This window comes from Monoraphidium neglectum (assembly GCF_000611645.1).
Source record: "Monoraphidium neglectum strain SAG 48.87 unplaced genomic scaffold scaffold00318, whole genome shotgun sequence".
Taxonomy (NCBI): domain Eukaryota; kingdom Viridiplantae; phylum Chlorophyta; class Chlorophyceae; order Sphaeropleales; family Selenastraceae; genus Monoraphidium; species Monoraphidium neglectum.
In genome coordinates, this window is record NW_014013310.1 from 2,847 (window position 1) to 14,306 (window position 11,460).

The window sequence follows — 11,460 nt, forward strand, 5'->3', positions numbered from 1 at the left end:
CGGGCCCCCAGTGAAGAGAGGGGCCGACGCACGAGCGTTGCAATGCAGTACCAGGCCGTTCGAGGTACGGGAACACATGTGCTGCGCAGTCCTCCAAAAAAAGCCCCTCCCCAGTGAATTTCGCCGGGCCGGCCCCGGTGTCGGGGCGTGTGCGCAGGCGCGTGGCTCCGACGGCAAAATGGGGCGGCGCAGGGGGCACGCACCTGGGTGCGCGCACTGGCAGGCAGCACGCGCGGCCGACTGGCATGGGGAGTCGAGCGGCGCGTGGCGCAGTGCAGGGCGGATGGAGGGCGCAGGGGGCAGTGCGTACGGCGACATGGGAGCCATGACATGCAAGCATTACCAAGCCCGAGCAGACCGGCGGCCGCGCCGCGTAGTGAGGCGCACAGCAGTGCTTGCTCCATTGACCAGGATCGCCTGCGCTCAACAAAAACAAGGGGCCATACATACTTTGTGCACAGCGAATACGAAAGCGGGGCGCGACCTCATGCGACCCCATGCGCCTGCTTGGATTGCTTTGGCTTGAGAAGCTTCGGTCAGTGTTTGCGTCACAATCCCTTTCCCATGATGCTGTCGATCCGGCCAGCTCCATCGATACTCAACCAACGTGCGGGCCGGCCCACCACGCCGCCCGTCATGAAGACCAATCGCCGCCGCACCCCTGCAGCCCTCCGGGCCCGCACTTCTGCGCCCGCGCGTGCGGCGCCCCCGCGCGTCCCTTCGCGGCCCGGCGCCGTCACGTCAGCGGCGGCAGGCCGGGAAGCGCGAGCATCCCCGGCGCCCCCGGCGGCGCCGCGCCGCCCGCGGTCAAGGGCGTCGGCGTGGGCGTCTGCACCAGCCGCTCGACGGTCAACGGGTCAAGATCAGCGGGCATCAGCCCGGGGACGTCCAGCAGGCAGACGTCGAGGCCGCCGCGCGCGCTGAGCTGCGCCTCGATCGCGTCAAGGGGGGCAACCGCCTGCGGCACCTGCGGCCGCGGCGGCGCTTGCGCGTGCGCGTGCGGGGCCGGCGCCAGTGGCGGCAGGCCGAGGCCGGGCGGCGGGGCCGGGAGCGGCGGCAGGGCGAGCGCGCCAAGGGGGAGCGCGGCGCCAGTCGGGGCCGCCAGCGGAGCCGGCCGCGGGGCGGCGGCGGCGGGGGCTGGCGGCTGCGCTTGTGCGGATACACCCGTGACAGCCGCGATGGACGGCTGCTGCGTGCTTCCTTGGACTTGGCTCTGCTGCTGCTGCTGCTGCTGCTGCTGCTGCTGCTGCTGCAACTGCTGCTGCTGCTGCAACTGCTGCTGCTGCAGGAGCTGCTGCTGTTGCTGCTGCTGCTGCTGCTGCGCCTGCTGTATCTGCAGCTGCATCTCTGCTGCCGCCGCGTGCTGCACGATCCCGACGGAACCGCCCACCCCCGCCGGCCAGCCCGCACTCTGCGCCTGCAGCTGCGCAGCCACGTTAAAGGCGCGCACGTCTGCGGGCGAGGCGGACGGCGCGGCGATGGGCGGCGTGCTGCCTTGCAGAGACGTTCGTGGCGTGATGGTCGGTGTCCCCTCTGCCGCGAGCTGCTGCAGTTGTTGTTGCTGCTGTTGCTGCTGTTGCTGCTGTTGCTGCTGTTGCTGCTGCTGCTGCTGCTGCTGCTGCTGCTGCTGCTGCTGCTGTTGAGCTGCGGCTGCCGCCTGTTGCTGCTGCGCCACCACAGCTGCGACCTGCTGCAGCTGCTGCTGCTGCAGCTGTTGCTGCTGCTGTTGCTGCTGCTGTTGCAACTGTTGTTGCTGCTGCTGCTGCAGCAGCTGCTGCTGTTGCTGCTGTTGCTGCTGCTGCTGGAGCAGCTGCTGCATCGAAGCTGCGCCCTCTTGCTGTGCTGCCACTGGCGGAAGGTGCTGCGGCCCTGTGACAGACCCCTCTCGCTGATGGCCTGACAGCATGGAAGCCAGCCCCGCCGCGCTGCCAGTTGCGCTCGCTGCAACAGACTGCTGAGTCTGCATCGCGAGCGTGCCGCCGCTCGTGCCAGCGGCGACAGCAGCAGCCCCGATGGAGGCGGAGTCAGGCTGCTGCTGCTGCTGCTGCTGCTGCTGCTGCTGCTGGGCCTGCATGTTGGCCGCGTGTGCCACCGCAGCCACCGCCTGGGCCTGTTGCAAATGAGCCGCCTGCTGCGCCGCGTTTGCTGCCGCCTGCGCCATGGCCGCGGCAGCCACTGCCGATGCAGCGTCCGCCTGAGCTTGCTGCTGCTGCTGCTGTTGCTGCTGCTGCTGCTGCTGGAGAGCTGCTTGTTGCAGCAAGGCCTGCTGGGCCGCCGCATGCTGTGCGGCCATCGTGGCAGCCTGCTGGACCGAGGCGGCGTGGAACGCTGCCGCATCCCCAGAGCTGGTGCGCGGGGTCGGCGTCGCCGCCTCGCTGCCCCCTGTCAAGGGTGGCCCTGAATGGGAGTGGGCTGGGGCCGCGATCAGGGCTGCGGGGGCCACTGCGGCTCCAGGGATCGAGGGCGATAGCGACAACATAGCCTGCTGCTGCTGCTGCTGCTGCTGCTGCTGCTGCTGCTGCAGCTGCTGCTGCTGTAGCTGCTGCTGCTGTAGCTGCTGTTGCTGCTGCAGCTGTTGTTGCTGTAGCTGCTGCTGCTGCATTTGCTGCTGCTGCTGCTGCTGCTGCTGGTGGTGATGCTGCTGGTGCTGGTGTGGCGCTATCAGCGCAGCGGAGGGCGCCATCACCCCTGCCATGGGCATTTGAGTGCTGGCAATGGAGCCCTGGGAGAGCGACATTGGGACAGGCGGGACCATGAGAGGGGTGACGTGCCACAGCAGGCCTCCGCCAGAGGTGCGGCAGGGCAGCAGGCGAGCAGCTATGCATGCCCTTCAAGCACTGGTGAGCATCCAGGGTCACAAATAGGTATGCAGGACCGCTTGCAAGCACTGGAGAGCGGTCAGGCTGACAGGCGAACCCACCTGCACGAATCCAACAGACCCGACAGATCCAACAGACTGCAGCGCAGCCGCGCTGACGACCGGGTCGGGCAGCTGCGCCGCAGTCGGCGGCGCCGTCAGGGCGCCGGCCCCGCCGGCGGCCGCGGCCGTTGAGCCGAGCAGGCCCGCCTGCGAGCCAGGGTAGGGGCCGCCGATGCCGAGCCCCGCGGGCGCCGCCACGGCCGGCGCCACCACAGCCACTGGCAGCTGCAGCCCCGCAGGTGGCGCGGCGGGCAGCACGCCGGCCACCACGCCGCCAGGAGCAATACCCTGAGCCTCAAAGCCGGCGGCGACCGGCGCCGACGCCGCCGTCGTCATCGCAGCCTGCATGTGGAGGCTGTGCGCCTGCGCCTGCAGCTGCTGCGCCTGCGCCGCGGCGTGCACGTGCGCGGCCGCGTGCTTCTGCGCCTCGGCCTCGGCGCGCTGCGCCGCGGCGCTCACCTCCATCGCCGCGACGGCCTGCGCCTGCGCCTGCGCCTGCAGCTTCTGCACGGCTTCCTCCGCGTGCTTCACCACCTCAGCTGGCGCGATCAGCGCCTGGGGGTTCTGCATGTGGGCGACGGCCGCGACCTTCACGGATTCGATCTTCTGGACAATCTCTGTGTGCGTCTGCGCGATCGCCTGCGCTGTCGCCTGCAGGCTGACCACCTGATGGCTCGCCTCCTGAGCGCGCTGCGCGTGCACGTGCGCCGCGGCCTGCAGGCTGTGCGCGTGCTGCTGCGCGCAGATCGCCGCGTGCGACACGGCCTGCGCCTGGGCCGCGATGTGGGCCTGGGCCGCGGCGGCGGCCGCGACGGCGCCGCCGGACGGCCCTGCCGGGCCCGCGGCTGGTAGGGGCGCCTGCATCTGCAGCTGGTGCATGGCCATGGCCTGCGAGCCCAGCGGGAGGCAGGCCACGGGCTGTGAAGCCACCTGTGCCTGCACCAGAGACATTGGCAGGCTCACGGGCAGCGCCGCCGTCGGCACCGCCCCGCCAACGACGCCCATGCCCGCGGCGCCGCCAGCGAGCTGCGCGGCAACAGGCGGCAGCGCCGCTGCCTGGGCGTGGGACGGGTCGTCCAGCGGCGCGGCGCCCGGGTGCAGCAGCTGCTGCTGCAGCAGCGGCGCCTGGTGCGGCTGCTGTTGCTGCAGCTGCGGCTGCAGGTGCTGCTGCAGCGGCTGTGCCAGCTGCTGGTGCAGCTGCTGTTGCTGCTGCTGCTGCTGTTGCTGCTGCAGCAGCGGCTGCAGGGCCTCCGCAGCCGGGGGCGCTGCCACCATCAGCATCTGCGGCACCGCCGGCGCCGCCGCGGCCGGCAGCGGCGGCAGCCCTGGGTCCGCGCGGGGGTAGCTGGCGTCCGACAGAGAGGCGAAGCTGGACTGCCGCGCCTCCATCTGCCGCGTGCCGTTGACCATGCCGTTGACCACGCCCTGCATCGGCGCGGCGTCAAACGCCTGGCAAGTTTGGGGGCCGTGACGTGCGGGCGAGATAGGGTGGGCGAGGGCGGCGCAGAGGGGCGCACGGCGGCGTTGACGAAGGGCGGCGCACGCACCCACGCGACAACTCGTAGCAAAGAGCTTCGATCAGCTAGCAGAGCCAGCCAACTCACCATGGCCTCGCCGTCAGCGTGGTCGGCCTGCGGCGCGGCTCCTCCTGCTCCCCCGCGGCCGCCGCCGCGGCCCGCGTCCGCGCTCAGCCGCTCCCTGAGCTGCCTGTTCGCCTCCCGCAGCTCGTCAACCTCGCGCACCGCCTCCTCCAGGGCGCTCGACCGCTGCGACAGCGCCTGAGGCGGGTCCGAAACCAGAGGGGGAAGGGGTGGATTACAATAGCTGATGCAAGGACTCTGCCCGCACGGGGTGCGCGGTGCGGTGAGCCCACCGCGCGATCCGGCCCGTGCATGGGAGGCGCGCGCGCGCTCCGCACGGGGCCCTTGCTTCGAGGCGCAGCTGCTGCAGGGGTCGCGCCGCCAGCAAGGCGCCGGCGCAGCGTCGCCGCTGCAGAGCCCCCGGCCGCACCTTGAAGTACCGCTCCCGCTCCTGGCAGTATTGCCTGACCTCCCCCGCCGCGATGCCGCGCACTATCTTCGCGAGCGTCAGCCGGCTGCCGTCGCCGCGCTTGCCCACGCCGCCCAGCAGCGGCCCCAGCAGGCGGCACTCCTGGACGAGCCGCTTCTCGTCGTCCTTGGTGGCCAGCCGCCCGCTGAAGCGGCCCTGGAGGTGGGGCTTCCTGGGATTGAGTGGGCGGAGGGAAGGCGCGGGCGCGGGCGTGGGTGGGGGGGACCGCGGAGAGCCAACGGCTCGTTCGGCGCCGCGCGGTGCAGGGCGTATGGAGGGCCGGCTCGCGCGGCGCGCGAGCTGCTCCAAGGCGCGTCTTTGGGGCCAGCCGCGGCGCGGCGTGGCGCGATGACAGAGTCATGCGGAGCGCTGAGGCGCGCGGCGGCGGCTCACTTCTTGCCCTTGGCTGCGGCACGGCCCCGTGCGGGCGGCGGGCCGCGAGCGCTGGCCGCGGCGCCGCCGCCTGCATCTTCTTGATCTTCGTCGTCCTCTTGCTCGTGCTCCTCATCCTCATCCTCGTCGTCCTCCATGCCGCCCGCCCCCGGCTCACCGCCGGCGGGCCCGCTGGAGCAAGCCGCGGGGAAGGGCTGCAGCTCGCCGTGGGCCCCTCCATGGCTGCCGAATAGCGCCACCCCGTCATCGACGGCCGGCTGCTGCTGCTGCTGCTGCTGCTGCTGCTGCTGCAGGTATTGCTGTGCGGCGCCAAGCGAACTGCCAGTGGGGACGGCCAGCATTTGCGGCGCCGGATGAACGATATGGCCACCCAGCGGCGCTGGATCGGGCGGCAGCAGTGCTGGCGATGGCGCAGCCCCGCCTGGGCCGCCACTGCATGGGCCCTCATGGCCGCCGCTGCAGGCGGCGCCGGAGGGAAAGCCTGGATGAGAGCACCCTGCAGGTCCCCCCGGCTCCACCTTGACTGCGACGCCAGCCTGCATGGCCGGGGCCACGCGGGCTGGTGTTGCTGCTGTGCGCGCCGTGCGATCGACCGGCGCGACGGGCCGCTGCCCGAGCGCGGGGCGCTCCTAACGTGGTCGCGAACTCAATTTCAGCCAGCTTGATTGCCCGCCCAGCTCGAGTCCCAGCCCACGAAGGGGGGAGGCCTGGCGCGTGCACGACCTGATCTCTCGCCGCCCCCACGCGGGCTGACGCCCCTAAGCCTTACAACAAGTGCTGTCACTCCAAGAACCGCCGCTGAGCAGAGCGCTCACGGCGCTAAAAGCAACGGGACTGCTTACGCCAGTCTGTGTTCTGCAGTGCGCTGAAATCTGCCAATATTCGAAGTGCTTTGATAGCTGAGGGGTTAGCTGGAAGAGTCCTTTGTCCGAGGCTTCCACCCGTGTTTCACACACTCCGGTGTCACCAAGCCATGCCGTCCTGCCTCAATGAGGTACAAGAGACCCGAGTGGAGCTTGAAAAATAGGGTGCGTGACCATGAGCCGCTCTCGCCCCGCGGGCTCCGTAGCCGCGCTTAGAGGCGGGCCACCCCCGCCGATAACATCATCTGGGCATCGGGGATGATCAACAGGTGACTCAAAACTGCGTGCCTAGGCATTTGCAGGCACGGATGCATGATAGACCAGAGATAGAGAAGGCAGCAGCATGGGGAGACGCTGCAGTGCTGCCCGCCAACATGGGCCCAGCACACCAAACCGTGCGTCTGAGGCCACAGCGCCAAAGACATTGCTTGACCGTGCTGCCACAGTGTGCGGTGGCTCTGCACATACCTGGACACCTTGAACGTCAACTCGCTGCCAGCTGCTGCGCGCAGGACTTCAGCCGGACCCGCACTGCGCTCTCATATAAGCATCGCCACGCGCAACGCATGTGCACACGACCGGCAGTCTCTGCTGGATTTGTACCCTCGCACGTCTTTCCCTGCTACTACTGCATGTGTGACAGCTCCAATTCTGAGCGATTCTGAGGCAGCTTTCAGAGTGCAGCGCGACAGCACGGCACCGGTGCACAGTGAGTGCTTTTCCTATGCCCAAACATGTCACTCCCATCTCAACAACCTGTCAATGGTGGTTTGGCTACCCTTGCGATCAGAGTTTACAATACTTGGAATGGCTCATTGCGTACAACGGTGCACTGCAAATTGTGCTGGATTGATAGTGCTGGTGTAGAGGGAGGAACGCTGCGACCGTGTCGAAAGATTGGTGGTGCTGGGCCATTTGTGGGTGGGTGTTGCGCAGAATCTGTCAATGACTTGATTTGGTGCCACAAACGTGCAAGGGTGCAGACGCACAACACCGGCGCCCACCCTCTTGGCGGCAACGAACGCGTCCCGACGACAGCGATGCCGCCACGGCGTTGTGCAGGCCCGCCCGGATCGTCCGAGCAGAGCCAATACCAACTTACCAATAAGGCGGGAAGCTCTGCCAGACGCACGCCTGCGAAGGTCGGTGCCGTCGACAGGACTATGTCATCGACCTCACTGGGCGAGCATTGACGCTCTCTTCTGAGCAAGCAATCAGTCAGTCGGCTGGCAGCTGCTGGTCAACTCGCGGCAGTAGACTGCGTACATATGGCATGTACGGGGGAGTGGCGTACATGGATCGTCAACGCCCACTTCTTACCGACGGTGAGCGACTTGGATCAGGTCGGTGACATTCAGATCTCTGAAAGGTGGTTGCTCAACATGTGGAAGAACCTTGTGAAGAACGTAGCCGATTTTGCTGCCGAGGCGGCCAAGGAGCTGAGGGAAGAAGCGATCCGCGAGGCCGGCGAGGTGCGCGGCCGCTGCAGCTCTAGAAGCATATCACTGGCAGGCAGGCAGCGCCCAGCTCGAGCTGCGGCCACGCATACAGGTGCCGGGTCGCCCACCTGATTGGCACCATAGAAGCACATGCAATTCTGTTATGCCAAGCTGTCAATGAAAAGCCAGCCCGTGTCTGCATGGTGTCCCCCGGCTGCAACCAACCTGCATGCGTACTTGCGCCACCCCACCCTGCCACCAGCTGTCCCAAACTGGGTTGTTCCAGGGACTCGCCGACAGACCACGTCCACAGCTGCAAACTCAGGAGCAGCAGCAGCAACAGCAGCAGCAACAGCAGCAGCAGCAGCAGCAGCAACAGCAGCAGCAGCAGCCCGCTCCACAGTCTCATGGCGGGCTTCACACACGTGGCGGCGACATCGTCCCACAGCCCCGCCCCACCAGGAAACCATACGCCGCAGGCCTGCCAGATGGTGGCGGCGGCGGGCGAGGCCAGGCTCAGGGGGTTTTGGCAGTTGAGGGCGGCAACAAGAGTCGGGACGGCCTGGGGGCCGTGGGCGAGCAGCTGGGCACTACTGAGATGGGGCCGCCGCCGAGCCCTCGGGTGGTGCTGACCAGTGCGTCCTCTGGTGGCGGGTCGGCACGGCCGCACGTTACAGCCGCTCGTAAAGTTGGTGATGAGGCGGCATACGCCTTGAGAGGGGGGCCAGCCGCAGCGTTGGCGCAGCCGGGCGGACGTGCCACGCCGGGGCTTGGCGCACATCGCGTGGGGTGGCGGTCTGGGTCTGACTTGAAGGGTTCGCCTGTTTGGGATACCAAGGCGAGCCAGCAGCAGCAGGAGCCGCCCCGGACAGAGAACGAGGGAGAGCAGCTCCAGCAAGAGAAGCAGCAGCAGCCAGAGAGCGAGGAGGGACAGGAGGGAGAGCAACAAGAGCAGCAGCAGCAGCAGCAGCAGCAACAGCAGCAACAGCAGGAGCAGGGGGATGCACGGCGTTGGCAGGAGCAGCAGCAGCAGCAGGAGCATGACGAGCGCATGGCATGGCAGCAGCAGCAGCAGCAGTCAGAGCACCGGGTTTCTGCACATCTGCAAGATGCACAACACGAACATCAGCAGCCAAAGAGCTGGCAGCAGCAGGAGCAGGAGCAGGAGCAGGAGCAAGAGCAGGAGCAGCAGGAAGTGGATGCAGCTAGGCAGTGGTTTCACGAGCCACGCGAGAAAGGAGACAGTCTGCGCTCGCACCAGCAGCAGAAGGGAGAGTGGGGCCTAGAACTGCAACAAAAGCAGGAAGCAGAGGAGGAAGAGCAGCAGCAGCAGCAGCAACAGCAACAGCAGCAGCGGCAGGAGGGGGCGGTACAGGGGCGTCTGGACCACGAGCAGCAGCTGCAGCAGCACGAGTCCGAGACACAAGAACGGCCGTTCCAGCCCCACCTGCTCAAGGAGCAGACGGCCGAGGAGGATGCTGCGGACCCACTGCATCAGACCTGGGTCGATGCAGCTGTGCCTGCAGACATTTTCGGCGGCGCCAATCCCTCGCCCATCACCACGCCCCCTGCGTCGCACTTCAACACTCCAACACAAACCGAAGGAGCCAATGATTGCTCAGCGTCCTCCGCGGGCATCGCGCCCTTGGCTGCAGCAGCAGCAGCAGCGGCAGCAGCAGCAGCAGCAGTACCGCCAGGATCAGGGGCTTGGGGCCAGGATGTCGGGGAGGTCATTAGCGTCGAAAAGCAACCCCCGTCGGTGCAGCATCTGGAGTCTCCTGAGGAGCAGTACCAGCAAAATTATCATCAGCAGCAGGAGCAGCAGCACGAGCATGAGCAGGAGCAACAGGAGCAGGAGCAGCAGCAGGAGCAAACCCAGCAGGAGCACGAGCAGCAGCAGGAGCAGCAGCAGGAGCAGCAGCAGGAGCAGGAGCAGGAGCAGGAGCTCCAGCCAGATTGGGCAGCGGCGCGCGCCGCATCCTCGCACGACGCAACAGACGACCTCGCCTCCCTGAAGACACGGCTGCGTGGCACGGAGGCCGAGCTGCAGAGCGTCCGCGCAGACTATGAGCGCGCGCGCGCCCAGCTAGACGCGCTGGCGCGCGAGGGCGCGGAGCGCGAGCGCCGCCTCGCGTCCGAGTCGGCCGCGGCAGCAGCGGCCACCGCGGCGGCCGCGGCCGCGTCCGAGGCCGAGGCCGAGGCGCGGCGGCGGCTGCAGCAGCAGGCGGCGCAGCAGGAGGCGGCATACGGGGAGTTGGTGGGGGCGTACGAGCGGCTGAAAGAGATGCTGCAGGCGTCGATGGCGCAGAGGGTCGAACTGCATGAGAAGGCGGCCGCGCTGGAGGAGGCGCTCGGGCGGGCGCAGGTGGGCCCGCACGCGAGATGCGTGCTGCGGCCGCTCGGGGCTGTGCAGCAGTGCGGGGGTGTCGCGGCACATCCGCACGCGTGGGGCGTGGGGCATGCGGCTGGGGGCACAGGCTGTCCTGCTCTTTCGCATGCTGATGGGCCCGGCACTTGGAAATCCAGGGTCTCGGGCCGGCTAGATGCAGCGGCACGAAGCCAGGAGGTTGACATGCCTGGAATGGAAGCAACCCGCATGGACGCGGCGCTGCGATCACCTGATGTTCACGCGCCATCTGCACGCAGGAGTCCGTACAGCAGCAGAGCCGCCAGGCCAGCGCTGCCCAGGCGCAGGTCGCCGACCTGCAGCAGCAGCTCGCTGCTGCACAGTCCGCCGCCGCCGCACAGTCCGACGCGGCCGCAGCACAGTCCACCGCCGCCGCCGCAGCAGCCGCCGCCGCCGCGGCGCAGGCCCAGCACGACGCACGCGACGCGGCCACGCGCGTGGCGGCCGCGGAGCGGCGCGCGGGCGCCGCCGAGGCGGAGGCGGCGGCGCTGCGGGACGCGGCGCAAGCGGCGGCGCGGCGCGCGCAGCAAGCTGAGCTGGAGCGGGGGGCGAGCGCCGTGGAGGTCGACGGGCGCTTGGCGCAGGCGCACGCGGAGGTGACCCAAGCGGAGCGGCGCGCGGACGAGGCGGAGGCGCGCGCGGCGGCGGCGGACGCGGCGCGCTCGGCGTCCGAGGCGGGGCGGGCGGCGTCCGAGGCGGAGCTGCAGCGGGCGCGGGAGGAAGGGGCGGTGGGTTTAGGGGGGCTGCAGGCGCCGCGTGCAAGGCGCGCCGTGCGTCAACGGCGAATCATGTGCGTGCTGCCTGCGCAGAGTATCATGGCGCTCGTCGACGTGGGGCGAGAGGGCTCCACTACTCTTTAGTCTGGTGGCCTCTGCAGCCGAGAATCGGCCTTGGGTAAGACGTGCTGACCCCTCTCCTGTGGCCTTGTCTCATCGTGAGGACTTTGTATGTACAGTACACACTCTTACCGCTCCAAGTCGCCCTCTGACCTCTCTCCACCTTGTCAGGCGGCGAGAGAGCTGGCAGAATCCAGCCAGGCCAAGGCGCGCGCCGCGGGCGAAGCTCTTGAGAAGCTGCGCGCCGACGGCGAGCGCCGCGCGCGCGCGTTTAAAGACGCGCTCGGCGCCGCGGCCGCCAAGGCGCGGGGGGAGCTGGAGGGTGAAATTGAGAGCTTGGGCCGGCAGCTTGAGGAGTCGCGAGAGGCGCTGGCCACGGCGCGCCGCACGGCGGCCGCCGCGCGCGACGAGGCCGCCGCGGCGGGCGAGGAGGCCGCCGCCGCGGCGCGGCGCGCCGAGGCAGCTGAGGACGAGGCGGCGGGGCTGCGCGCGGCGGCGGCGCGGGCGGCGGCGGAGGCGGAGGCCGCGATGGCTGCGGCGCGCGGGGAGGCGG

General features: G+C 69.0%; 2 protein-coding genes across 2 annotated transcripts in view; one reads left to right on the forward strand and one right to left on the reverse strand.

Moving 5' to 3' along the window:
* Positions 1 to 736: 736 nt before the first annotated feature.
* Positions 737 to 5,904, reverse strand: MNEG_2722 (hypothetical protein; the record flags this gene model as incomplete). Its single annotated transcript, XM_014048798.1, has 5 exons — positions 737 to 2,722; positions 2,921 to 4,369; positions 4,525 to 4,698; positions 4,931 to 5,141; positions 5,363 to 5,904. The coding sequence occupies 5 exons, from the start codon at positions 5,902 to 5,904 to the stop codon at positions 737 to 739; spliced, it is 4,362 nt and encodes a 1,453-aa protein (XP_013904252.1).
* Positions 5,905 to 7,607: 1,703 nt separating this feature from the next.
* MNEG_2723 (hypothetical protein) overlaps positions 7,608 to 11,460 on the forward strand; it is a gene marked incomplete at both ends in the record, with an annotated part of 7,041 nt that continues 3,188 nt past the window's right edge. The window contains 4 exons of the mRNA XM_014048799.1: positions 7,608 to 7,697; positions 8,503 to 10,029; positions 10,311 to 10,799; positions 11,079 to 11,339. Coding sequence (XP_013904253.1) covers positions 7,608 to 7,697; positions 8,503 to 10,029; positions 10,311 to 10,799; positions 11,079 to 11,339 — 2,367 coding nt within the window. The remainder of the gene's footprint in view (positions 7,698 to 8,502; positions 10,030 to 10,310; positions 10,800 to 11,078; positions 11,340 to 11,460) is intronic.